This window comes from Talaromyces amestolkiae, assembly GCF_001896365.1.
Source record: "Talaromyces amestolkiae strain CIB chromosome Unknown scaffold10.1, whole genome shotgun sequence".
Lineage (NCBI taxonomy): Eukaryota > Fungi > Ascomycota > Eurotiomycetes > Eurotiales > Trichocomaceae > Talaromyces > Talaromyces amestolkiae.
Window position 1 is genome coordinate 738,340 of NW_024468046.1, and position 26,831 is coordinate 765,170.

General features: G+C 47.0%; 5 protein-coding genes across 5 annotated transcripts; 2 read left to right on the forward strand and 3 right to left on the reverse strand.

Annotated features, from left to right (window-relative positions):
- Nucleotides 1–680: 680 nt before the first annotated feature.
- BHQ10_005732 (uncharacterized protein) lies at nucleotides 681–3,565 on the forward strand (the record flags this gene model as incomplete). Its single annotated transcript, XM_040878240.1, has 5 exons — nucleotides 681–796; nucleotides 869–1,395; nucleotides 1,463–2,447; nucleotides 3,220–3,468; nucleotides 3,523–3,565. 5 exons carry the CDS (start codon nucleotides 681–683, stop codon nucleotides 3,563–3,565), a joined length of 1,920 nt encoding a protein of 639 aa, XP_040734236.1.
- Nucleotides 3,566–4,248: 683 nt separating this feature from the next.
- BHQ10_005733 (uncharacterized protein) lies at nucleotides 4,249–6,172 on the reverse strand (the record flags this gene model as incomplete). Its single annotated transcript, XM_040878241.1, has 4 exons — nucleotides 4,249–4,868; nucleotides 4,921–5,552; nucleotides 5,602–6,109; nucleotides 6,166–6,172. The coding sequence occupies 4 exons, from the start codon at nucleotides 6,170–6,172 to the stop codon at nucleotides 4,249–4,251; spliced, it is 1,767 nt and encodes a 588-aa protein (XP_040734237.1).
- Nucleotides 6,173–8,310: 2,138 nt separating this feature from the next.
- Nucleotides 8,311–11,131, reverse strand: BHQ10_005734 (uncharacterized protein; the record flags this gene model as incomplete). The annotated part of the gene is made up of 5 exons (XM_040878242.1): nucleotides 8,311–8,371; nucleotides 8,433–8,793; nucleotides 8,855–9,247; nucleotides 9,323–10,406; nucleotides 10,460–11,131. The coding sequence occupies 5 exons, from the start codon at nucleotides 11,129–11,131 to the stop codon at nucleotides 8,311–8,313; spliced, it is 2,571 nt and encodes an 856-aa protein (XP_040734238.1).
- Nucleotides 11,132–11,665: 534 nt separating this feature from the next.
- Nucleotides 11,666–16,911, reverse strand: BHQ10_005735 (uncharacterized protein; the record flags this gene model as incomplete). The annotated part of the gene is made up of 5 exons (XM_040878243.1): nucleotides 11,666–11,716; nucleotides 11,771–12,042; nucleotides 12,090–12,245; nucleotides 12,300–16,649; nucleotides 16,728–16,911. The coding sequence occupies 5 exons, from the start codon at nucleotides 16,909–16,911 to the stop codon at nucleotides 11,666–11,668; spliced, it is 5,013 nt and encodes a 1,670-aa protein (XP_040734239.1).
- Nucleotides 16,912–17,411: 500 nt separating this feature from the next.
- BHQ10_005736 (uncharacterized protein) lies at nucleotides 17,412–26,426 on the forward strand (the record flags this gene model as incomplete). The annotated part of the gene is made up of 7 exons (XM_040878244.1): nucleotides 17,412–18,841; nucleotides 18,898–19,238; nucleotides 19,300–23,752; nucleotides 23,806–24,196; nucleotides 24,254–25,315; nucleotides 25,374–26,346; nucleotides 26,407–26,426. 7 exons carry the CDS (start codon nucleotides 17,412–17,414, stop codon nucleotides 26,424–26,426), a joined length of 8,670 nt encoding a protein of 2,889 aa, XP_040734240.1.
- Between the last annotated feature and the right edge of the window lie 405 nt (nucleotides 26,427–26,831).

Here is a 26,831-nt window from a genome sequence, read left to right on the forward strand (position 1 = left end):
ATCCCGAAGCCCCTATTGACTGCAAAGGCACTATTCCCACCATTCCAACCCGGGACTATATACCCATCCACATTGTTAACACCAGAGCAGCCGACGGGCGGTGTGACGAAATTCAATTGAGAGGTGGTTTAGTATACTGCTTCCTATCTGTTATCCCCACTACAGAGACGGTACAGTGACATTGCTATAGCGGGACATCTCCCAATTGTTACAATGATGAGCGGTTGAACCCACCGAGTCTTATCTTCATAGATTGAGCGCGGGCAGCAACTGCTATATGGTAAGGCTATGAGCTAGCTTATCGTTTAGTCTTCGGCATCTCGACCGAACTTTGCCGACAATTCAACACTAATTATTGGCCAGATTCTCATATCAACACGTCCGGCTCTCGAAATAGGGTTTGAGCCAGGCCATTTCTTGTTGTTCCTTTGTTACATTGATTGATTGATACCGACACCGAAGTTGTGGGACGGCGATCAACGGTTACATCCTTTAAAAATAGTGGTACGTAAGTGGCAATGTGCAGTGACTGCAACGGAATGTTGTGTTGATGGTGGACTGGTGCGGGGAAGTGAATGGAGCCGGGAGAGTGCTGGAAGGATGCATATAAAAGGCCCTGTAATAAAAAGTGGGATATCTCAAATTTCTGATAACTTGGTCACTTTGAACAAGCAACCAAAATGTGGGCCAAACCGATATTCTCCCTAGCTGTCGTTCTCGGGGGCGTGCCTCTTGCCCTTTGCTTCAACAATCCACCTGGAGTCAATATATGGTGCGGAAAGGCCTATGAAGCAAGGTATGAGGAGATCTCCGGGCCTTAAATAAGTACATAACGATCTGTAAGTCTGACAAGACATATGTTATAAAGCAATGACTCTTTCAACCCCGGCGGATGGTTCGAAGAGCCTTCCAAATCATCGATACCGCTTCTAGATCTGAAAGTCAGACCTCGAATGAACATCTATCTTGAGAGTGATTCTCAGGGAAGCTTATTGATCGACGCGGCTGTATCTTATCTGACAGGAGAGCCATTGCCAAGTGGCGCTGCCTCACCTCCGAATAGTGAACGATTCAGCCTGTCCCTAGTAATAACCTCAGGCGGTGCCTCCATAGTTTCCCACCAGCAGTCAGTGGCCATCGGCTCCAGTGACAATGAGATACCAATTGCTTTTGACAAGTTGCCTCCTCAAATGACGCCGTACAATATCTCCGTCGTAGGAACATTATCTCGTGGTAACAGCCAAACAAAATTTTCAGCCACCACCGAGCTCTACCGCCTTCCACAGCGAACAGATGGCGGAAGTGTCACTCGCTTGGATCACTTGTATGGTGGGCTTTCGGTAATAAAAGGAAGCCAAACTGAATGGAAACCTCTCTTCCCATATACCTACTATGGTGAGTTTTGGTATACCCGTGATATTCAATTGATCTCAATGAGCCCAACAGCTGAAGTTACTGTCAGTACAATGGTCCCTTTATTGGTATGCTAATATCTCAACGCTGGACGAATTTGCTGCAAAGGGCTACAATGTGATTCACATTGTACCCACCGGGGATCTAGGTGACACTCCTTTCCCCTGGGAGGAATTCGAGCCGTATCTGCAGCGAGCCGATGAACTTGGGCTCTTCTTCCAGTACGATGTACGATGGGATTATAGTAACTTGACAACAATGATCGACCAAGTCACGCGGCTGCGCTCCCATCCATCTATACTCTTGTGGTATACAGGCGACGAGCCCGATGGGAAAAGTAACCCGCTCAACTCGACAGCAATCGCATATGAGACCATTCGGGAATTGGATCTATACCATCCCGTATCTCTAGCTCTGAATTGTTACGACTTTTACTATCAGGACTATGCCTCTGGCGCTGATATCATTCTGTCCGATGTCTATCCGATTTCGACCAATACGAGCTGGTCTACTGTATACAACACCCCATGCAACGAGACATATGGCTGCTGCGGCTGTGACGACTGCAACGGTCGTTTTGAAGATATTTCAGATCGATTGGACAATTTTGCGTATTATGATGAGATCATCGGTTGGCCCAAGACTCACTGGGGCGCACCTCAAGCATTCGGTAATGAGACTTTTTGGACTCGTTATCCCACCGCTGCGGAGGAGGTAGTTATGACCATGATAAGCATTAACCACGCCGCCAAGGGAATCGTTATGTGGGATTTCCCTACATCCCCAGACATCCTGGGAGTGACCGATGCATTGGCCGCAGTGCTCACGACTGAAGAAGTTGCTGGATTCTTGATCGGGTCTCCAATCGCCCAGGATCTGAAAATAGCTGGCGGTGAACGGGTCGATGCGGCTGCATGGATTCAGAACAAGAAGTTGTTGCTCAGTATTCTGAATTTGAATTATGAGGAACTTACTGGAGAGATCAGCGTCAGTCTACCGGGAGAGATCTCAGCCAAGTCAATTAGCAGCACCTTGTGGGGAGACTCAGCATGGAAGATAAGTGGTAATAAATTAACGAGCAATGGACTTGCAGGTCTTGCAGTCTCTATTCTGGTAATAGAGCTTAGATAGCTTTCTTACCCAAGCTCACTGAGAAGCAATATCAGATAATAGATCAAATGGACTCATTGTAAAAACATGTTGGGACAGGATTTTTCCCAGGAACGTAAGTTTTTAGGAAGGGGATAGGTATTCTTATCGCCACGATGGATAACCCTAAACCCCATTTATAGTCTAGCCAAATTGGTGTTAGCACAGTGATATTTCACGTGACCAGGCACTATTCTGCCGGGCGGCATCAACCGCCTCAAAGCATAAACTCAGTGTTCGCAAAAGTGCAGATACTTGAAGGATCGATCTTGATACCCATATTCGCACTTGTCGCCTTTTTCAATCTCTATCCACTCAACATGTCTGATGCTAAGATTCAGTAAGTCATTTGCCTCGTTTGAGTATTGGTGTCTACCAGCTGTGACTGCGCGACATCAAGCAATTAGTTCGATAGCTGTTTGCTACTCATACGCTTCTATCAGCTGTGTCCAAAGCTACTTGCGCTAACCTCTTATTTTTGTCGCACAGGGACCTCTTAAACAAACCTCGCAGTGAGCTCACGTACGTCTTTATTTCCACTCAATTCCTTTCAAGCAACAACCATGACAGCCCACCATGGCCTCTATCAATCCAGCTACAAATCAAACCCACAGCATCAACACAAGGAAACATGTTAACCATCGTATCTGAACACAGTGAATACGAAGTCGGCCTCGTTGAAGAACACGAGCTCACAGCTGGACCTCTCTCGCTTCTCCAGACAGCCACTCGCACCCACACACAAGTCCTTATCTCATGCCGCAATAACCGCAAACTGCTCGCTCGTGTAAAAGCGTTTGATCGCCACTGCAATATGGTTTTGGAGAATGTCAAGGAGATGTGGACAGAGAAGCCTAAGGGTGGGAAGGGCCGTGGTGTTAATAAGGATCGATTTATCAGCAAGATGTTCGTTTATCTGATTTCTAAGATAATGGAACCAGTGTGCTAATTAAGATACAGGTTCTTGCGAGGTGACTCGGTGATTCTTGTCTTGCTCAGTTAAATGACTTTTTTCAACTTTTCGTTCGACTCAGTTCGGCCACTGTTCGTCATTCAATATCGACATAATGCTTGCGGTCGACATGTCTCGACGAGCGGGACATAACCGATATCACAAGGTCCACAATTTTGCCTTCCATATCTTATATTGCGACGGAAATGCGGTCGACCCTCAATCATCACCATCATCACAATCATCACAATCATCACATAATTGATTAAACCTTCCATGAGACGCAGCACATGCCAAGAATCGCGAATTGATAGACGAATCCTGAAAGGGAGAAAAATGAAAAAAGATTTTATACTGGCATACTGTGTTTACGGACCTACGGGATTAGGTGGATACTCTAAAAGCGAAATGCTGGCGTTTGGGGATTGTGTTCCTTCTTACTCGTTTTATGGACGAATGGAGTCTTGTTGTTCATGCAGTGTGTGATCAAATATACCAATGAGATAGACTTCTAGTCGATACATAGATTGTAGGAAGTGTGTAAAATGATGATATCACATGACCCACCAAGATAGTTAAGTTGTAAACGAGTAATGCAACTACAACCTCAATTTGAAAGCTCGTAAATGCTCAATTAATTAAACCCATATCGCTCAACCTAACAACCAGAAAAACAAAAACATGACGCATAAATCAGAAAATTTTGTTATCAACATAGCGATGTTCATGCATATTTACAAACCATCAGCAACACCAGTAAGGAACTCGGACAGACCATAAGCACCAGGGTCAGGAACCTTGCCCAACCACTCCTCTTCACTACCTACATACACGGATCGACCAAGACTAGCCTTGAGGTGCTTGGTAGCCTCCGTGCCTTCAGCGGCCGCTTTCGCAGCAGCCTTGATATCCTCGGTGCTGACTAAAGTATCGCAGAATGGCACAAGGGCATCAACAAGCGTACGATCACCGACCTGGGCGGGTGTATATTTGGATAAAGCGGTGACAGCAGATTTAAGCGCTTGACCCCAGATCTTGGCATCGACCTGTGTCGCGGACCCAGAGTCCTGGGCGCGGAGACCCTGGACGAGCGAGTTGAGGAAGATAGCATAGATAGCGCCCGAGGTGCCGTCCATGGTGGCTTCGACGGCGTTGACGAACTTGTTGACTGTGACCACGATGTCATCGCTGAGTTCGCCTTGGAGGACTTTGAGGATGGATTCGGCGCCGCGCTTGAGACCGGTACCGCAGTCGCCGTCGCCGATGATGGTGTCGTAGCGGGTCACTTCGGGTTCGGCGACAATCATGCGATTTAGGCCGGATGTGAGTGCTTTCTTGAGGGTGGCGGGGTTGACTAGTCGCGTTAGTTGGGAACCAAAGTGTTTAACGGGCAGGCGACGGAATACCTTTGAGGTTGCTGGGTTGATCTTGAACCAGATCGACCTTCTTAAATTCGACGGATGCGTCGGCAGAGTGTTTCTCCCAGGTCGAGGGCTGGATGGGAGCGGCCCAGCCAACGGCCTCGGTGGGAGCATCGAGAAGCTCAAGCAAAGACTTACCAGCGCCGAGACCGGTATCGACAAGCTTTAACAACGAGACGCTGAAACCAAGACCGTTCAAGCTGGTCAAGTATGTTCCCTGCAGAGTGCGGACAGGCTTGATATCGTATTCAGTGGCAAGTTGCTTCGTGACCTCGGCAGTGATACCGGACAATTCAAGGGTGCTGACACCACCCAAATTGTTAATCAAAAGCACAAACTTGTCACCAGCCTGACGAGTCATCCAGGCACGGTCAGGGTCGTTGTGGTCGAGGAGTTGGAGGAGCATGGTTTTGATCAAGGTAGGCAAAGTGGCGGACTTCATGCGATGGGAGCCGGGTTCGTTGTGAATACCCATGCCTACTTCGACCTCGCCGTTGGGCACGAATTCATTGTTTACTTCGCGACCGGGGACGTGGACGTGTTCGAGCGAAGAGCCGAGGGTAACGGTGTTTTCGGCGGAGAGCTGTGCAATGCGGTACACATCTTCCAACGAGGCGCTGCAACCGTCAGTAAGTGAGACACTCAAAATGAACGCAAAAAACATACCCAGTCTCGGCCAAAGCGCTGGCAATTTTCATGACTAAAATACCCCCGGCAAGACCACGACGACCGACCTTCCCACCGCGAGCACGTCCGACACCGACATCATCACCGATAGCATAAAACTCTGCCGGCCTTCCAGCGGCCTTTGTTTTCTCAGCAGCCATACCAAAATGCAGCACATCTCCCGTATAGTTCATGGGAATGATCAAAACACCCTTTTCGGTTTCAAGACGCTCAATCGTACATCTGCTAATCTGTTCCGCAGAAGGGGACGCAAAGATGGTTCCTGCAACAGCAGCAGTCAGAAATCCCTTTCCGACATAACCGGCAAAGGCAGGCTCGTGGCCGGAACCACCGCCGCTGATGACGGCGACATTGGATTTGTTGTATGTTTCGGGACGGCGGAAAATGATTTTGTTCTCTTCATCAAAGGCGAGAGAGGGGTTGGTGATGGTCAGGGCGCGGAGAGCCTCGATGACCAGGGAGAAGGCGTCGGAGAAGAAATGTTTTGCTATCAATTCTGATTAGCTTGCTAGTCTTTATTCATGCGCATGTAAGAATACTCACAAGACATGGTGGTATGTATCCGAATCGGGAAATATGTAAACCATGCAATAACCCAAAACAAAAATGTCGCAGTCACCAGTCACCAATGTAGACAAATATATATACGAAACCCAATACACTATATAAATAAAGAGGGGCAGTTGTCTATTCTCCTATTCTCCGCGCAGAATGAATTTCTGTATAGCCACGGCAAATAGGTCGGGGTGTTCGCCGACAGGGCCGTATCAACAATAAAGGCGGGGACTCCCCGAGTTCGTTGTGGACTTCCGGAAGTGGGGAAGCCTCTAGCTCTCGTAAGAAACTTAACAAAGTCGGGAATCTAGACAAGTACTATATCGGAGTGTCAGCGGGCTTTGTTGTTATTGTTGTTTGGATTGTTGCTTTCAGGATGCTTTAGGATGGCAAGAATTGAGTAACGTTGAAGAGAGAGAGGGGAAGACGGGGACGATCAGAGCCTTTGTGTCTGTGTATGACAGTCCAAGCAAAGAGCACATGCAAAGCCATCGCAAACCCCGCAGCTGTTTAGGTAACAGGCTCGTCCGGAGAAATATATCCCATCTCCTACGGGCGGCAAAATGAAGACGACGCGGCACCTTGGACACTCCTGGCGTGATTGTACAGTGTACTGCCACACAGCGTGGGGGAACTGGGCAACAATGTTGGTGAAATCGTTCAGTCTATACAGTGTACAAGATGCAATATAGCTGGAGGCACGTGGGGGACCAGACGTGGGGTGGCATGAAGACGACGCCTCAATTGAGATACATGAAGGTCGCAGCAGAGAGATGAGAAATAGAGATGACAGAAGATAGCGAGTGAGATTAACGTAGATATATGCGTGCTAAGTACGCATATATCGTAAGCAAATAGAACGTACCTGTTCCAAAGAAGGGAGAGTACCGAATTGGGAAACAAGAAACAATCTTTAAAACGACAAAAAGAAGAAAACAATTGATGAATCCAGAACAGTGAAACCAGGACAAACAACACGAGGGATGCAGCCTACTTATACACCAACATCCTGATCTGGTGTTGATCACAGTATATCATATTGATATCAACGATAATCAGGGGTGCTCCAAGCAAGCATACACCAGCATTGTACCAACAGACTGGAGCTCCGTTCTAGAAGCACTAGCATAGAGAAACTCGCATATTCTCCATATTTCTTTTTCTGATCTCAGGTTGTCAACATTTTCTGCTCACATGGACATGTTTAGATGCCAGGATTCTCCACATTGTGCTCCGCTCGTGGGGCTGGCCTGTACATAGTAGGTACTAGGTAGAGCCTTCTAAGCCTGGCAGTCCCGGGCTAGACCAGCTTGCGAGAGATTGGGTCGGCACGTGTCCTGTCCTAACAAAAAAGAAAGTGCATCAAGTGACTTGTAAATACTATGTAACTATGTCAGTTAAGAGAAGTAAGCAGATTGGCGGACCGCCTTCCACGGCTTTCCCGTTTCTGGATATTCCGCGGGGTCAACCTTTGTCTTCGGTAAGGGACCTTCTAGACTTTCCATATTAAATACAAGGTACGTAACTACGTACACGATGCTTCAATTGTATAACGTATGAAGACCTCGCGACGAGGCACATCAACAACAATCAAGACAATTGTCTATAAACTTCATACATTATAAGTATTCTAAATACACAATCTTACCGATCGACGGGCTGGGAAGCGCATTATTGGCCGTCCCTGACCCCAACAACCGGGGTAACCGTATCGATACATACACAAATTACACAATTCCTCCCGGCTAAGTTACTACGTAGACTATCACGGCATTCATTCCATGATCTACCGCGTAGAAATACCGGATAACTCATTCGGAGCCTTCCGTTCGTTGCTGCTGAAGAAAAGAATGAGCATTTAGTGCACGGAGGAGGTGGCCGATATGGCCATCGGAGTTGCTCCGCGGCTTCTTTTTAATCTGGCGAGTGGCTTTCCGGCCGAGAGGACATGGAGGGATGACCGATAGAGGTCCGATGGTTTGGTCGCATTCTGCTACGCTGAATGATCAATTGAGTGGATAAGAAACAATGACAATGCCTCTCTCATATCATATTCATGCAATTACTTTGTCGTCAACTGACTCATGTTTACTCGTATCAACGATGCCCAATTGCAATGCAATGCATCCATGTCTATGCCATATAGCTGTACCGATTCCCCTCCTCACGCTCCATGTATTCCTTCTCAATGAGTCTATCAAACGTTAGCATTTCCACATCTCTATTTTCTGTCGAGAGGGACTAAGGGCACGCACTTTTCGATGTTCTTCTTAATCTCCGTCTGCTCCAACACACCACGACTGCGAGTCGCCTTGATTACTTCCACAATCAACTCCGCATGTGTAATCGTCTTGCGACTCTTCATGATACGCACAATCGCCGCTTGCGTCTCGTAGTGTCGGTCCGCCGCCACTCGTTCGTGCGTCGTCTTGTTTTCCTCCTTGGTTTCTTTGAGCTGGATCTGATTGATTTTGATGCGCATCTTGGGGTCTTGGAAGGCGCCGTTGTACGCAAATTCGTCCGTATCGTTGACGTCTTTGCCTTTTGGTTTCTTGGTGAGTACTCGATACTTGGCGCATGCTAATGATTGCAGCGTTCGTTTGAGTTCGCGATCAGCTAGGGTTGTCAGTACTTTTCAGACAGAAGTAGGAACGGCAATAACTTTGGTATGACATACACAACCCTGTGGCTTCTTTGATCTGGTTGTAGCTCAAGGTCTCCCCCTCTGATACGTCATTGAACAACAGCAGCACAATGGCCTGGAACGAGCTGACAACAATCTCCTTGTTGCCCTTATCAAATCGTGACCGGAGCTGGCAATGCGCCAATTGATGCTTCCAACTCAACTTCCGTCCATTGTGTTTGGTATGATAGTATTGTTCAAAGTCCTTGATGGCTCGGGCAATATCCGGTGGAATCCGAACCGGGACGTCTGGATACGTAGGCCATGCAGCAGCCGACAGTACATTGACCGAAAGATCCAGGCTGAATCGGTCACGGCGTTGGGTCTTGTAAGTGTTGTAAGAACTCATCTCATCCCTGGCCAAATCCATATCTCGAAACATGGCCTCTAGATTGTGAGTAAAACTAGAACCGCATTCTACAATCCATTAGTACGAATCCTCCAGCATCGCCATGTACATACCCGTCTTTAGTCGAGATAACATGCTCTTTTCTGCATCATCACTGGCACTTCGACCCATAAGCAATCGCCGAGCGAGATCGTTTTTGTAAAAAGCTTCAAACACCGCCTTTCCATGCACAAATCGAAACAAGTCCAAAACCTTGTCCAACTGCTTGTTGATCTCCGTGTCTTCGTCTGCCAATTCAGCGTCCTCTGCTTGCTTCCCAATCACCTTCAGCCCACCTTTAAGCAAATTATCCACATATTTTGCAATCATTTCTCCAGTCTTGGAATTGTCTGTACCCCAGCTAGACTGCGTTTTCTTGGTCATGTTCATGAAATGCTCGAATGCTTCGCGAAGTGTATGGCCGAGTGCTTCGTCTTTGTGGAAGGCTTCTGCCCATGTATCATCCAGCTGTTGCTTGAAGTTAAGCAGTCGCATTACCATTTCAGACTCCCGCTCAGTATCAAAAACCACTGTCGCTCCTTGCTCTTCAATGTACTTGCTGAACGCCGGTTTCAATCCGTTACCCAGCTTGACGCGTTCCAGCAGTGAGTATACTCGCTCCAAGGCGTGTTTGTTCTCGGTCGTCATCAAACCCTTCAGATCGGACTCTGATAACAGTATATCCTCTTTGTCTCTAACTAAATACTCATCAAAGAGCGCCGACAGACTCTGCTGGGTATTTCGGTTCAATGCATATAGCTCACATCGAGTCAACTCCTGTTCTATAAGGCGGTGACTATTCTCTGCATATGTTCCAATGTACTGGCCCTCTGCTTCCTTATTCGACCATGATTTGAGGAAAGCCTCTGATTCAGAAAGGAAGAGAGGTTCAAAATGACGGGTATAAACACCAAGATCGTGAAACAAGGCAATCGCTTTCCGCAGAAGATCCGAATCAGCCTGCACCTTGTCTCCGATGCTCGTTCTGTCGGCGGCAAACAGATCGCAAGCGCCTTGTAGTATCTTTGGCTTTAGCGCTTCGTCAAGGAAGATATGGGTCTGGAATAGGTTCAATCCCATCTCATTGATGACGGGGTAGTCTTTCGAGTGCAGTAGAAACGACTGATCTAAGTAGTAGAATATCCATCGAATCGTAACCTCGTTCAAGTCAGCGTCACAATATATTCCAGTTGTCGACGATCATCTCTCACCAGCTTTGTATTCCATGCTGCCCACGCATCGACCACGGCCCGTAATGCATCGACGTTAGAGCCATCCTTTGTCCTAGCCACCATATTCTGCCGTAGAGTGTTGACTACATAAGTTTTGCACCGCTCCTGCAGCTTCTTTGCCAACATTGCCGCTCGACCTTGGCGACAAACATTCTCAGCGCCTTTATACAATTCCTCCAGCGAGGTCGCGGGCTTTCCTCCGTCGAATATCGTGTCCAATGCAGTCGATAATCGACTCCAGATACTATCAAAATATTCATCCTGATTCAGCCGTGGCCCCAAGCGAAGATTCTTGACAACCAGTCTTTTGGCACCTGTATGTGGCGTAAAGTTACTCGGCCGCGACACAACAGTAGGCCCGCCAATCTTCCTTGAGAACTTCTCAGCCGCCTTGGGAGACTCCGAACTCGTCGAAAAGTTATACATCTTATCTGCTGAACTCAGGTTCTTGCGACTCGGTCTGCTGGGGGAAATCGACGTTCGAAGGCGTTTCGCTGCTGACGACGACGACGAGTGTGGATTGTTGTTGCTGCTCGAGAAAAGCTCCGAGATATTCCTCTGCTGGAGGTCCTCGTTATGGACGGATTTTCTTTTTCCGACGGTCCCGCGCTTGCTGCTCTGGTGTCCGCTCGGATTTGGATTTTGCTGCATTTACCCTAGCTCGGTATCTCCTGCGGAGATGGAGATGGGTTAGGTATGAAGCAGATAGCGAACCTGCAGCTCAGGGTGGGACATGGAAGCAGTGGCCTCTGTTGTTGAACGGATAATCGAAGACAAAATGGTGCGTGAATCGTAGTCGATTGATGGTGGATGTGGATGGAATGAAGAAAGGAAGGAAGTGAGGGTTTGGATGGATGTAGTGACGGAGATAAGATAGACTAACTGACCGCTGCCCACCCGCCTTTTGATCCTACGTAATCCGGGAGATCAAACATAACAGACACCAGATTGAAGCACGGCACCGGGCATGATTAATATAATATGGAAACGAGAATAATTATTGTGCAATCAGCTCAAGCTCCTCAAGGTATCTCCTTTATCAACAAAATTGCTATCAAATCTACTTTACATCCGCAAGAAATCATCAACTGGCTACTATGCAAAGAAACTCCATCCAATGACTTTTGTTCTCGTGCGATACCCATGTCCCCCAACACCGTCAGATAACCGTGAAAACTCTGATATCTATGAAAAAACTTTTGCTTCTGGATTTTGTTGTAATTCCTGGTCCTCGAACTAAAGCAAACGCGTTAGTGCTTTGAATCAGCGAGACATCGGATAAAAGCATACCTCGACAAAGCCAGCAGCAGTGATCAATGCGACATAGGCTTTGACCAAATTCTGAATCACCTGACGATTATCTGAAGACACTTCGCCTCCAATCTTGGCAGAGCGCTTGAATATGCCAACCATACTCGACCTATTTTCCGCAAGGAAGGCCCGGGTCTGCTCCATAATCTGCTCATTATGGACACCGCGGGAGAAGACGGCCGAAACAATGACCCGCAGCATTGCAGCAAGGAGTTCGTAGTAGTTACGAAGAGCATCCGGATTATCCATGTCTGATCGTGTTAGTTCATGACATGCCTCACAATAAAGCGTGACTAACCTATGCCAATATCTGGATCGGCAGCGAAGAGCCGCGACTCTCGAATAGAAGCAAATAACCCTGTATTCAGTACGAGAGTTGCCCCAATCTTGGTTTGACACAGTTTTTGAAGCAGAGACAACAGTGCGTGGTAGTAAGATATCAACAGCGGAATGTCTAAATGATCGTTAGTCGATTGAAATTGAAATGCAGTAAATGTGCTTGACATACCATGAGCTTGAGCATCTCGAAATTCTGAAGACAACGTTCTGATAGAGTCTAAAAACATGCTCAGATAGTTGGACTGCGAGATGTTTTCCGCCAATAAATGGGAATTCTCCTGAGCATCTAGTTCGGCAAGCAGATTCAAAAGAAGGATAGCCGAGACTTTGCAGGTTTCTTGCCCAGCATAAGCATCGTCGCTGACAGCTTCTATTAGCGAAACACCAGAAGCTTTAACAGCCAGCTGGCATTGACGGCGCAGGTTTTGATGAATCGAGCCAGGTGTCGTCGTAATTCGAGAGATGTAATGAGCACATATATTATAAAATGATTCACGTAGTGAAACATCTCCGATCGCCAAGCAAATCCCTCGAATGCTAATCTGGAACAGTTGATAAAGTTTCTCATCGATTAAATCGCCTCCACGACCTTGATGATTTGCCGATACTGAACTGTCGAGTTTACCAATCAATGTCTCCGCTAATTGCGCCAGCTGAATCGCCTCAGCTACATTCTCAACCATAGCAACTTCAAGTTTCGGCGTGATTAAACTGATTGCTTGAAGGATAAATGTTCTCCTGCGTCCCTCTTCCATATCACAAGATATGACCATCGTTGTCAATAGCTCGCACCACGACCGGATCGCAAGGTACCGGTTGAGATGTATTTGTCTCTCCATATTGATTACACGAAGGAAGGTAAGCAGATGATCGGCTTCAAGCAGAAATTGCTCTTCCTCTTGTGCCCGTACTTGACTACCCCCTGCAATGTCTCTCCTTCTCAGTTTGATAAGCTCCTCAGCTGCATCGAGGTCATAGAGAACAGAACTATCCGGCTGCTCTTTAGCGCAGATATCAAAATCAACCCCAGCAAGGTAGTGCAGTTGAGGAAGTGAAAGACCATGGGATAATTTCATGTCCGCAATATCGAAGAGATCAAAGACTGTGGCGTGAGTCACTGTTTCTCCTTCCTCAACAAGAGACATCCCAAGTAAAGTTGATAGCACATCAAGTTGTAGTGACTGCGAGCCAAGCTTTGAAGCAGCTCTGACCTCAGTAGCTGCATATTCATACAGATGACTTCGATATGCTAAGAATTCACAGAGTCCGGTTGTTGCGGAGGCCGCAATCCAAAACTCTGGTACTGTAGATGGAAAATCGTCCCAGACTGTGTTGGAATTGACAATGGGCTGACTAGCCAACGAAACCATCAAGAAGCGATTCATGCGAAGCTCGGTTAGAACGAAGGCGGATGATAATTTGGACGACCAAAGGTGCTTAAGGACTTCAAAAGCCAAGCGTTTAGCGTGAACTGCCCATGACAAGATGCTTCCATCTATATCAGTAGGGTATGTTTGTACAAAGTTGATGACGGCATTAAGCAATGACATGCCCTTGGCCAGAAGGCCCCCTGAATCCACGTCCAGCGTGTTGCCCACGCAAGAAAATCCGAGCAATAAATGTGCGATATTAGGTCTATCCGTGATCGTCGCAAGACAACTGTTGAGTAAGCCTAATAAATTCTCGCGAATCAAGTAACCAGGCGCGGTATGACCATGATCAAGCTCTCTTGGCTCTGGCTCCATTTGATGAACCAATGGTCGAGAAACAATATCGGCATTTACTTCTGTACTAAGAACCTCCACAATTCGATTTGGTGATTTCCAGGTTATCAAGCCTGTTGCTGTGGATTTGTTGAGCTTTCGGGAGCTTGACAATTTCCGTAGGAGAGACATAGAACTAATAGTGAGTAGTTCATGCCCGGATCCACAATAAAGGCATAAAGCAGGTATGAGATACAGATTGTTCAAAATGCTATCCTCAAAGGAGGCGAGAGCCGAATTAGCGACAGTCACTTTGGTGGTAATTCCTTGGTTTCTCAGCAACGGTCGTACGATATTCAGATAAGTCGACTGAAGATCCAAAACCAAGTTCATGACATCAAGGCTCTTCACCAGTGACTGAACGAGGACCGAGTCAAAGTGGGATTTTGAAACCTCTGCTGAGTCCTGTCTGGCTGATACAAAAAGAGTCTTGAGCACATCCTCGTTGAAGAGCCACTCGAAGACCCGAGCAAACGGATGAAGGCGGATATAGTTGTTAAAATCTGAGGAATTGATGCTTGTTTCCGGGCCGGCTGAGGGTTGGTGTGCGAGGGCCACCAAATCCTCGTTGAATGTTGCCAGACAAGTCGCCATGAAATTAAGGCAGTTCAACGCAAGTAATCTCCCCTGCGCTTCGGTGACATCTGGGACCTTGCGGGCAAAAGCATGGCCTAGGATGAAATCGATGTACGGTTCAATGCCGGGCATTCGGTACGATGCTCCCAATGCCTCTGGAAACGGTAGAGCGAGTTGCTTGTCGGGGAGATCGGAAGTCGGCGTAATCAATGTGTGAACTAGATCGACAAAAGTATTGGTTTGATCAAAACTCTCACCGATCTTCTGAAATGCATGCCTTTCGTGCCACGCGGGCTGGTTTGAAAGAATCGGCGCCTTTGCAAGTCCAGAAGCATTTGCTGCAGCGCCAGAGATCCATTGGTCGAGGGCTAGCCACATATCGTTTCCGTGGCTTGAGGTGCGATCTGTCATTAATGCTTTGAGCGTTTTGAAAGCGCTTGCTCGAAGATGCGTGGGAACCGAGCCACTGCTTAGCGTTAACAGTGTGCTAATCACATTGAAGCTAGGATAATGAAGCATCCATTCTCGGATAGTGCTGCTCTGCTTCGACAGATGGCCGATGAGTTGAAGATAGCAAGTAAGCATTACGGGGCTTTCAGGTTCGTTCATCTCGATATTTTCTACTTTTCGTGTATGCAATATTTGGCTTGATGTTGACGGCTTCTCGGTAACCTTTGTCGCGTAAAGTTGAAGTTCGGCAAACATTTGAACCCAGTTCATTGATGGTGAGCGTCTGAACTTGACTGATGTGTGCTTATCTTCTTCGGAAAGGAACCTATGCGCTGCCACTGCATTATCCTCACCCTCTGATATGGAGCATAGCATTTCACAGAAGGCACTCACGCGTGGGACAGTTTGACGCTTCGAAGCCCATTGAAGAAAGCCGTACAAATTACCATCTGGGTCGGCCCAGAATTCCTGTGCGGGATCATGACGACCTTCGAAAGCAAATGCCATGATCACCAAGAAAGTTTCAAGATGGGTACGAGCTTCCAAGACGCCGCGGTGTAAACTCGAGCTGAGCCCATCCCGGAGTGCAGTAATTTGGTCAAGACGCTGGGCATCTTCATCTGTTTTCAACATTCGGACAGCATTTGGCATATTGGCAATGCATGACTCGGTGAACGTATCAAAGTGTTCCATAACAAGAGGTTTCACAAATTGTGAAATTGAGTCAGTCTCGAACACAGAGGCCTGACTGTCCTTCAACAACAGGCTCACTAGTTCATTTCGAGCCGGATGCCTCCATCCGTCAGTTTCAATACTAGCACAAATGGCTAGCATGAACTCGAGAGCACCGTCATCTAAGCACACTTTGAATAAAGCAGTGCGTTCTTCTGCTTCTTTATCGAAATCGACGCCTTGCAATGGCGATGCCGGACCTGAATCAAAGTACCACCCACTGTAAACCGTCAACCACCACGAGATGACAGCAGCGCGAAACGGAGCCAGAATCCATGCGTTGTTATCTTTCGTAGATGTAATGGCTGTATGAAGGCTTCGAGCCTCTCGTTGCGTACCCGATCCGCTTGGAGAACCATATTGCACAAGTGCGGCGATTATCGCGGGAACGTAATGCACTAGAAGCATATCGACCCGCTCAATCTTTCGCATGCGATCCAAAAGGAAGCGAAGGTCTTCCGATGACGTGAATGTTCCTTTAAAGAGGTAGCAGAGTGTGGCACCCAAAGATTCGTGTTGCTGCATCAAGCTCGTGCGTTGGTGTTCGAAGGCCTCTGTAATATCTGCATCCTCGGCCTGACCGACAATAGAGATCTTTTGTATCTGATCGGAAATGAGCGCCAGCCATTTCTCGATATCTTCCATTGACGCAAGACACTTCCGAGCGAAAAGAGACGCGTTGCGAAATGTTCCTTCCTTTGTCTGTAGAATATGAGCGACCGTATTTTGCATAAGCTCCTGTATTTCCTCTCGCTCGACATCGAAGGATTCTTGGAAAATTAGACGCAAGCATTCGAGCAAAAATTGTCGCCGTTGGTGAAATCGCATAATGGCCGCGATCAGCGGCGTTCTATCAAGCTGTTGCGCGCCTTCCTGCGCCTCCATAAACAGCGCGGCTGCTTCGACTTCGTCCACGTTTAATGCATCGGCAAGCTGCAAAGTACCTTGCTGGAAATCGGTGTTGATCGCATATTCGACGTCGTCGATTGTCAATTTGCCTGGCGAGGATGACAGTAAATTAGCATGTAATCACAACATGACTACAGAATTTGAAAACCTGGAAAGAGTGGCCTCACCTGTAAGCACTGATTTTCGACTATTGTCATTCTTTGATGGCTTATCCAGAAGGGTGCGAAAGTCTTTCAGGTGAGTTTCTAACTCAACGCAGAGACGGTCAATGTTGACGATTGAAGACTCTGTAATACCTGAGAGGTCTTGATACAGGCCGCGCAGGCCGCCCAGGGAATCGACGCCATCCATATCCCAGGAAGAATTCCGAGACAAGGAACTGGACGACGGAGAGGCGAAAAGGTGAGCCTAGCTGGCTGGTCGGGCTTGGGGTAAGCTGTTTGGTGGTATTTATTGAAGGTGAAGTTGTTGGTAGTAACGATTTACCGTAGTTGACGCGGGCAAAAAGTGTTCCCGGTAGGCTACTGGGTGGAGAAGAAGCTGGCCCAAGCTCTGTGGTGGGTGTGGACCTTCCCTTTGTGGCTCAGGCACCATATCTCTTCTTAATCTCAAGCTCCAATAAAATTTCAAGGTCCTTTTCGCAGTTTTCATAACTATAAGTAACTGTAGGGTCAACCAGTTACATACACAATCTTTTACAGCAAGTTATAACTGGGCGGAGCGGAGCGAGGCACGTCTATCGTCTGATATCTCTCTACTGTGAGACGGTCTTCAGATTGCTATAATCCCCAATCAGCTTACCTACATAAGCATACGATACCCCTCCCAGATACTTATGATGGGAGAGGAGAATGGCAGACTCGACTCTGAGTGAGACCGTCGCACGTCTCGCCTCTGACAAGCAAAGGGACCGTACAGAGGCTTTGAACGATTTGCGACGAATCTTGAATAAAAAGAGGCAGACTCTTGACACCCTCAATGACAAGGCGTACCATAAGATTCTGGAGGCGCTCTTTCGGTGTGTTGCTCTCGAGAAATCAGCCCACAGTCGTTCCAGGGGCGCTTCAGCACCACGCCTTGCATTATGTGCTTCAGCTTTTCGAACTACTGTGGAGGTCTCCGTTGCAGTGTTACGAACGAAAACAGTACATGCAATTATCGATCATATTGTCCAAACTTTGATACAACCAGGCGGGCTCTGGGACCTTATTGCGATTGACTATATCAAAAGCCTTAGGTTGTTATTCGAATACCAAGCACATGTGGAGCACCTTACAGGAGGTGATTGGGCTGACGCAATCAGCTTTTGTCTATCATGCCTGAGCTATAATGGAGACGAAGCAGCGCATCTCAGCATTCGTACCAGCCACCGGTCTCTATCTGAGGCTATAGCAGATGATGAGGGTGACCGGAGGACGCCCGCTCGAAATGCCCCATTATCCAGCTCGCAAAAGAACAGAGGTATAGCAGACGAAGCTGTTGTTTGCATTCAACTGCTTACTTCCACCCCAACTGCTCCCCTGCATGATCGTGTTAGACAGCTTATGAGCGCACTCTTGATATACCTCTCCTCTGCGATGCCTGCAAACGCGGGCCAAGCCCTGAAGGCCATCAACAACCTCCTCGAAAGAGTGATATGTGATCAATGCGCTTTAGTCAAGGACTTTATTCCGGATATCATACCTGTTATTCGGCGTCTCTGGTCGGCAAAGTCACCAGCTGTGAAAGATGAAGTCCTAGTCACAATGATACTTTGCATGGATCTCTTGCGCAATAGCCCACAATCGTTGTTCCCCCAGGCTTCACTTCAGCCTCTTGAAGATCTGCTAGAGACTCTAGAAACCGAATATACCAGGCGTCCAGAGAAAGAACAGATCCAGATTGAGGATCTGGTTTTTTACCAAAATGATCTTAGCTCCCAGCACTTGTATCTCTTCGGACCTCGTCTCGGCAGCTCTCGGTCAGAGCATAACTGGACTTTGATTTGGACGATATCATCCCTGATCGGTATTCTGGACAAGGCATCAGGTCATAACTCTAGTTCCGCAGAGAATGAGCTTGCATCAAATAAAAGACCCCGTTTGTCATCACGAACGGATGATGTCTCACGGGAGTGCTTCACGTCAACTGGACCTAGAAAAGGATACTGCTTGCAGTTGCTATCATTCCTAGGAGGACGAATGTCTGTTGAGGAAAAGGCTACCCTTTTGAGTCGCTTGGCCGCTAGCATTGTGGATGACAATCCGTCGACATCAAACTGGACCTTACTAGTTATATCCAAGTAAGTGGCCCATGCAATGGGATGATACAAAGGCACACTATAACTAATTATACTAGTATCGCCATTGCTAGTTCCTCAAAGTCTCAGCTGCTGAAACCTTTTTGGAGACAGATTTGGGACCTGTCATTTCGAGCATGCGCCTTCCAAGTGAATACGAGGGCGGCGTGCGCTCTACTAGAGACTATAGTACGCTTGGAACTTGTCGACTTTGCAGGTTTAACAGATAACATACGGTCGATGCTATCAAGCATGGAACTCAACGGCCCCTCAGCCTTATGTGACACTTCTTTGAAGCTTTTAACCACTTTATTCGACAAAAGACTACATACAGCAGCTGGCATTGGTGTAGATTCTGTGAAAGGTGTCTGCAATTGGCTGCGAAGTACTTGGACTTTTGGTAATCTTCTATCTCTAGATATGTTCATTGGAAATTCAACACACTAATCACAAAGCACTAGGCGCCGGAGTGGATAAGTTGCAAATGGCACAGGTCGCCTTATTCGCTTCCCCGGCAAATTTCCTCGTTCTACTACTGACCCTTACCAACAGGCCAGCACCACTTTGCCATGCAGAGTATCAAGGTACAACAGCCACTATTTCCAGCGCTTGGTTTCGTCAGCGCGAAAAAAGTACTCTTAAGGAGTACCTCTTCTCATTTGACAACGAAATTACTCAGGACCTTTGGTGCGTTGAGGAAACGATCTTGTCCATAGAGCCTTCAGTCAGAAGCGACCCAAATGACCATTTCGTGATAGAGTTACTGCAGACAAAGATGGACACCTTCTCACAAGCGTGGAAAATAATGTTTGAAGAGAAATCACAACATCTTACAGCAGATGTATTCAAGATCATGGTCTCTGCATGTATCGTTGTTGCATTGTTCATTGAGTCACTTCCCCAATCCGATAACACTCGCGCGGCAGACCTACGCAGAACTAATCTCGGCTTTTGGACCAACATCTGTGACTACATTGCCTCGAGGGATGATCTCATGCAGGCATGTCTGAGCATTTTGTCACCCGTGGTTGCATCTGCCCCGATTATACTGGATGGTGTAATTCCTATTTCCAGGGCTTTGTTTGATCTGGCCTCCCCTCTTGTTGTCAAGCTGAAAAGCCGCGAATCAACTCAGAACGACATCTTTTTGGATGATCCTGATGCCATGGACTTTGATGGGATCTCCTCGCCTCCGCCGGACGAACTAGCACGGGGTATAATCCTACAGAATAACCGGCACAATGTCAATGCATTTCCAGATTCAAATACCTTCCAAAGGTGTCTATCAATACGATTAGATATTTTTCTTTCTGGTAACGACACATCTGATGCCGACCTTTTTACTCAATCATCGCTAGTAAAGTCCTTGAAAGCCTTGGATGATGTGGATGTCTTGTCAACCCGCAATTTTCTACCCCATCTTTTCCAACAGTCCAACCGTTTTTCCCGTAACGATATCTTGGAATTAGTGGAGCATTTCGGAGAAACCTGTTTGCAGGGGTATCAATTAGAGCGATGTGAAAGCGCGCAATGCTTCTCTATTTCTATGATGGAGTGTTTCGTTGACTCGTGGATTAGAAACGAAGATGACGACCTTAGCACCTCTGCTGCTGACCTGTACGGTTGGTTCATACAGGTTTTTCTACAAAAGAGAAAAGGGTCGTCTCATGTTCTGATTGCTCTTTCTCGGCTTTTGGAGAGAATTATCAGTTTGAATCCTACTTTCAGCGTGGATGGCTCTGCATCACCGCGGACAAGCTTATTCAGCATTCTTCGTGATGGTGATACTGTCGTGAAATTCACAATTGCAAGCTGTATCTCGAACATTTTCAGTCGTTTTCTGCTCGAAGACCACGAAAAAATTTTTGATGATGTTGTGGAGAGCTTGCCAACTGACCCAGATTGGAACGAAGGCATCGCCTTGCGGCTCTACATTCTTGGACAATTAGCTTCTCGATGGTCAACCCTTCTTCGTCGAAGTATTTACCACATCTTTGAGACTCCGGCTCAAGTACCCGAATCGACTCGATACGCTGAGAAGTGTCTATTAGAAGTATCACGTTCGTTGAGACTTGAAGAGCCCAAGGACATTTTTCGACTTTTCATGCCTCAAATTCTCTACACTTGGACTGAAACACAACCCATTAAATCAATGCCTTTTAGTATTTTCCGTTACTCAAGTCTTAAGGAGATGCTACAGGACGCACAGGATGAGCTGGTCGGGCAGATTATGATGAGGGCTAGTGAACAGGATGCCGAGGAGGTAGCAATCTATCTCGAAAGGCCTTTCACTATACTATTACAGGAATCGTTCTACAAGGCCGAAGCATACACTGTGGCCCGCGATATCAGTCTACCGCCCTCTCAGGACAGTCAGCCGAAAGGGGTGGAAAGTCGTGTGAAAAAGACATTAGGTACAGACCAATTTGCACGGTCAATCGAGAACAAGTTTCCCGAAGTTGTTAGCGCTCTCTTCAAATCTCTTTCCCAGGAGGAACAGATCGAGCGGGCATTTTCGAAACGACCTGAGTTTAGCTATGCTTCTAAGATTCTCAATCGCATCACAGAGAAGAGCGCCTCTACCACCCTTCTGCCAGGCAATCAACAACCATCATTCAGAGCTCGTTATCTACTTGATGAGCTTGAGTATCTTTGCAAACGAGCTGGATACGACCTCAAAACTATGTGGACACCGACATTAGTATCATTCGTATGTCGAACACTTCTTGACTCTATGGATCCTGCCCTTGGCTCTTTGCATGCTTGCGCGGCATTGAGAAAGATTCGTATTTTGGTCTGCATTTCTGGGTCGATTATATGCCAAGACTATCCTTTAGAGCAGCTTCTGTTTTCATTACGACCCTATCTGACGGACTTTCACTGCTCCGAAGACGCCCTGGGTCTATTTTGGTATCTTCTTGAAGAGGGCAAATCATATCTTACTCATCAGCCGGGCTTCCTCGCAGGCATCGCAGTGTCAACACTCGTCTCGCTTAGAAAGTTTCTCCAATCGAGTCCGGAAAGCACTACCCAGGACAGTCAATTCAATGCAGTCATATCCAGGTCCCAAGCCTTCCGGGAGTGGTTCGGTAAATTCTTAGAGGATTACCGCCCATCAGATCTGGATCAATCTACAAAAGACTTATTTCATCGGATGGTAACATCGTCGAAGCAGATAAGTAATGCGGGAAACTCCGAAAAAGGGACATATGAGAGCGAACTTCTGCTTGACCTACTTCAGGACAGAACTTCTCGCAAGAGTCTCCTTAGTAAATCAGTTTCCGATATTATTCTTTCACTACTTTGCGTTGATTTTAAGATATCCTCTGACATATTTAATGACGTTCTCGGTGATGACGATGACTCTTCAAACTACAATGTTGCCGTCTGGCAGAGCATACAAAGCGGTGTTACTGATACAGGATATCGGCTCTGGGCTGCTCGAGTGCTAGGGCGAGCATTTGCAGCAACTGGACAAGTCAGCGAGGAATTGCTTCGAGAACAAAATTTGGAAGCAATTCCATCGCAGTCACAGCATCTAAAACATACCGAGCCTTTCCTTGTGTCAAAGGCTGCTATCCTACAGGTGCTCTGTGAAGCTCTCTCCAATAGTGACCGAGCCAATATAGGGCTTGTGGAACAAACCCTGCAACTTGTCATGAGTAAGATTTCAAATTTTCCCAATCTTGAACAATGTGAAAGCATAGTGCCGCAACCTCTCATGAAGGCTCTTATTTGGGAACCGTATGATTGCCCGGGGATTCGAGCTCGCATCCCCGCGACCAAAGTCGACAATTTGTGGCCAACACTGGATCCTGAATCACCAATGACTTCGACTCAGTGGGCAAGAGACTTGGCATTAGCTCTGGTGACTTCTGCTGAGAATGACCCTGTTATTGGGCCTCTAAGGGATGTTCTCTATGTCATTCCGGATTTATCGGTGCGTCTCTTGCAGTTCGTTCTACACGATGTACTTATCTTGGAGAGCGAGAAAGACCAAGTTTGTCGAGAAATGGTCTCGAAAATTTTCAACGACGTTCTTCGGTCAACGGCCGAAACAACCATTGCCCATGCTCAAATTGTCTTGCATGCAATTTTGTACCTTCGTCAGCAGCAGAGACCCCAAGAGTCGACGATTGTGGAACGAGATGAGTGGCTGGCAATCGATTACGCCTTGGCAGCATCCGCAGCAGTCAAATGTAGGATGTACAAGAGCGCTCTCTTGTTCATCGAAATCCAAGCGTCTAAATCTGTCGGCACTAGTCGGCGATCTTCCATCAAATATCTCCCTCCCACAGATCTGCTTCATGACATCTACAGGAAAATCGGAGATCCCGATCTTTTTTACGGGATACAGCAAGATGCCACATTGACATCGGTTTTAGAGAAGCTCGACTATGAGTCTGTGGGCTTCAAGAACTTGGTTTTTCAAAGCGCTCACTATGACAGTGACTTGCGACTCGATGGCAAGGGGAATACGCATGGACTGTTCAAAGCTCTTAACGCAACCAATCTTCATGGTGTTGCTAATGCCATGCTTTCTGTCCCTAACAATACAGAAGGAGGATCTATAGATTCTGACCATTTGTTGTCAACCGCTATCAGCTTACAGCAATGGGATATTCCTGCGTTGCCATCACAAGGATCAGCAATGACTGTTTTGTTCAAAGCTTTTCAGAACTTGAACACCGTGGATACAATGAAAGATGTTCTAAAGTTCAACGACAATTGCTTTTTGGACATTCTCGGACAAGCTCAAGACACAAATCGTTCCGTGACAGCACTGCGCGATTCAATGCGAGCTCTCGGCCTCTTGACAGAAGTAGATGATGTCTTGCGCTCAAAATCATCGGCACAGGTAGAAGAATTGTGGGATAGAATCACATTAAGGACCTCTTGGTTCCAAGCTGAGAAGTATTTTGAGCCCTTCAAGTCCCTCAGTTTGCTGAAAACTAATGTTAATCTAGCTTCGAAGATATTGCGCACATTCTTTTCTGCCGTGGATCCCTCTTCTCTTCTATTAACAAGAGACCCTATCTGAAGTCGGCAATGAAATTAACTTCACGAACATCACAACTTCTCGAAGTAAAAGCCCTTCGGGAATCTTTCAAGATTAGCAGGGATTTAGAAGGCTCCCAAGAAGCGTTGACGTCTGCAATTTCGTTGTCAAAATTGGTACAACCATGCACCGCACTTGGATTGAGTATAGATAATGCAGCCAAGTATGACATGGCAAATGTCCTCTGGGATCAGGGGGAAATGACTACATCAATCCGCATGCTACAACAGTTGAACGAACAGGGCGACTTACAGAAACAGGCACTGGTAGTTAGTCGAGCAGAAGTCCTTGCAAGTTTGGTGTGTCTTCTTTCCCTTTCCCTTTTTTACAACTTCACACTTTAATACTTCTTCTAGGGGCACCACGTAGCAGCAGCGCGCTTAGAAAAGCCTGATGCAATTATTCAGGAGTATCTAGTTCCCGCAGTAAAGGAGCTTCGGGGCAATGCCGAAGGTGAAGAAGCCGGTGGCGTCTACCATCGTTTTGCATTGTTCTGTGACCAGCAACTTTTGAACCAAGATAGCTTAGAAGACTTCCAGCGTATTGAGCAGCTCCGTGACCGCAAAGAGCAAGAAGTCCTTGCGCTCAAACAAATGATGTCGGTAGCTGAGGGCAAAGAAAAGAACCAGTTGAAGATGCATTATACCAAGGCAAAAGTTTGGTTCGACTTGGATGACCGTGAGTATCAGAGACTGAACAGCAGCCGCGAAGCTTTTTTGCAACAGTGTCTTGAGAATTACCTACTCTCGCTCAAAGCATGCGACAATTATAAGAACGACGCATTGAGATTTTGCGCTCTTTGGCTCGATAAGTCGGGCGATCCGAAAGCCAATGAATCTGTCAGCAGATACCTCAGCATGGTTCCAACTCGAAAGTTTGCTCCATTGATCAATCAACTGTCTTCTCGTCTCCTGGATGAATCCAACTCATTTCAAACACTCTTATCTCGACTTGTTTTTCGTATATGTGTTGATCATCCATTCCACGGCATGTATCAAATATTCGCTCACAGCAAGACACGAGGCAACCGAGACCAGGCGGCACTATCTCGTTTCCAAGCCGCGACCAATGTTGTCGATAAGTTGATGAATGACAGACATGCCAGCTCAACATGGATGTCCTTACACAACAATAATATCTGCTATGTGAGATTTGCCACGGAGAAATTGGACGACAAAATCAAGAGCGGTGCAAAGGTGCCTCTCAGGAAGTCTCCTACAGGTTTGAAACTGGAGCAAGATGTCAGCAATCAGAAGCTTCCGCCGCATAGCATGAAAATCGAACTGCGAGTGGATTGCAACTACAGCGATGTACCAAAGGTAGTCAAATTTCACCCTGAATTTGCCGTGGCCTCTGGTATCAGCGCGCCGAAGATTGTGACTGTTATTGCTAGTAATGGATTGCGCTACAAAATGCTGGTAAGTCGCTTCTTTGCATGGGCCTCGCGATATCATAGTTGACAAATCCGGTGTATAGGTTAAAGGAGGCAACGATGACCTGCGTCAGGACGCTATTATGGAACAAGTCTTTGAACAAGTCAGCAACGTGCTACGAGATCATCGATCAACCAGACAGCGCAATCTGCATATCCGGACATATAAAGTGCTGCCACTCACTTCCAATGCAGGGATCATTGAATTCGTTCAAAACACCATCCCACTCCATGATTACTTGCTGCCAGCACATGCGAAGTATTATCCCAAGGACATGAAACCTAGCGCATGCCGCAAGCATATCAGTGACGTGCAGACTCGGACTCTTGACCAACGAGTGAGAACCTACCGCCAAGTAACAGATCACTTTCATCCGGTTATGCGGTTTTTCTTCATGGAAAAGTTCAACAACCCAGACGATTGGTTCAGCAAACGGTTAGCGTATACCCGCAGTACGGCCGCAATTTCGATACTAGGGCATGTACTTGGTCTTGGTGATCGCCATGGGCACAATATCCTCCTGGACGAGACAACTGGCGAAGTTGTTCATATCGATCTGGGAGTCGCCTTCGAACAAGGCCGAGTTCTGCCCGTGCCTGAGGTGGTTCCCTTCCGGTTGACGCGCGATCTCGTTGACGGAATGGGTATTACCAAAACCGAAGGGGTCTTCCGCCGATGCTGTGAATTCACTCTAGAGGCCCTCCGTCGCGAATCATATAGTATAATGACAATCCTTGACGTATTGCGTTATGATCCATTATACATGTGGACTGTTTCGCCACTACGAATGAGACGAATGCAAGACGAGCAAGACGTGGAAGAGCCTCCGTCAGTCCTCTCCAGTAGCGCTGAGAGGGCCAAGGTCAACACTAGGAATCCGAAGGAGCCCAGCGAAGCAGACAGGGCATTGACGGTTGTCGCTAAGAAGTTGAGCAAAACACTCAGTGTTACGGCGACGGTAAATGAGCTCATACAACAAGCTACGGATGAGCGTAATCTAGCCGTTTTGTATTGCGGTATGTCTTATCTGATTTTTTTACCATAAGATGTTTGTCGGCAACTAACTCGATCTTTAGGATGGGCTGCCTACGCCTAATGTTGCTGGTACAATATCACGTCTTTGGTGGACACAAACTAGTCAGCGGGACAATATACATCTCAAAAATACATTATACATAGATAGACACCTTATGTACATATCATCAAGTCCTTAGTCCACATGTCTGAACATTTCGGAAATTTATTACACGGACATACTACCCCTACACCCAAGCATACAAACCTAAATCGACTGATATAGGCTAAATTCTCCGAGTCATTTCTGCCTCTGTGTACAGTGCACCATGACATAAAAAGCATAAAATCTCGTCAAGCACTTTACAGATATCAATGGCTGTCTTCAATTGACCCGGCTAAAGGTCATGATCTTTAGGGAAGAAAAGTGGACGCATGCCTATTCAGGAAAGTGGACGTGTAAGATTTTCCATAGTTTCGCTACGTC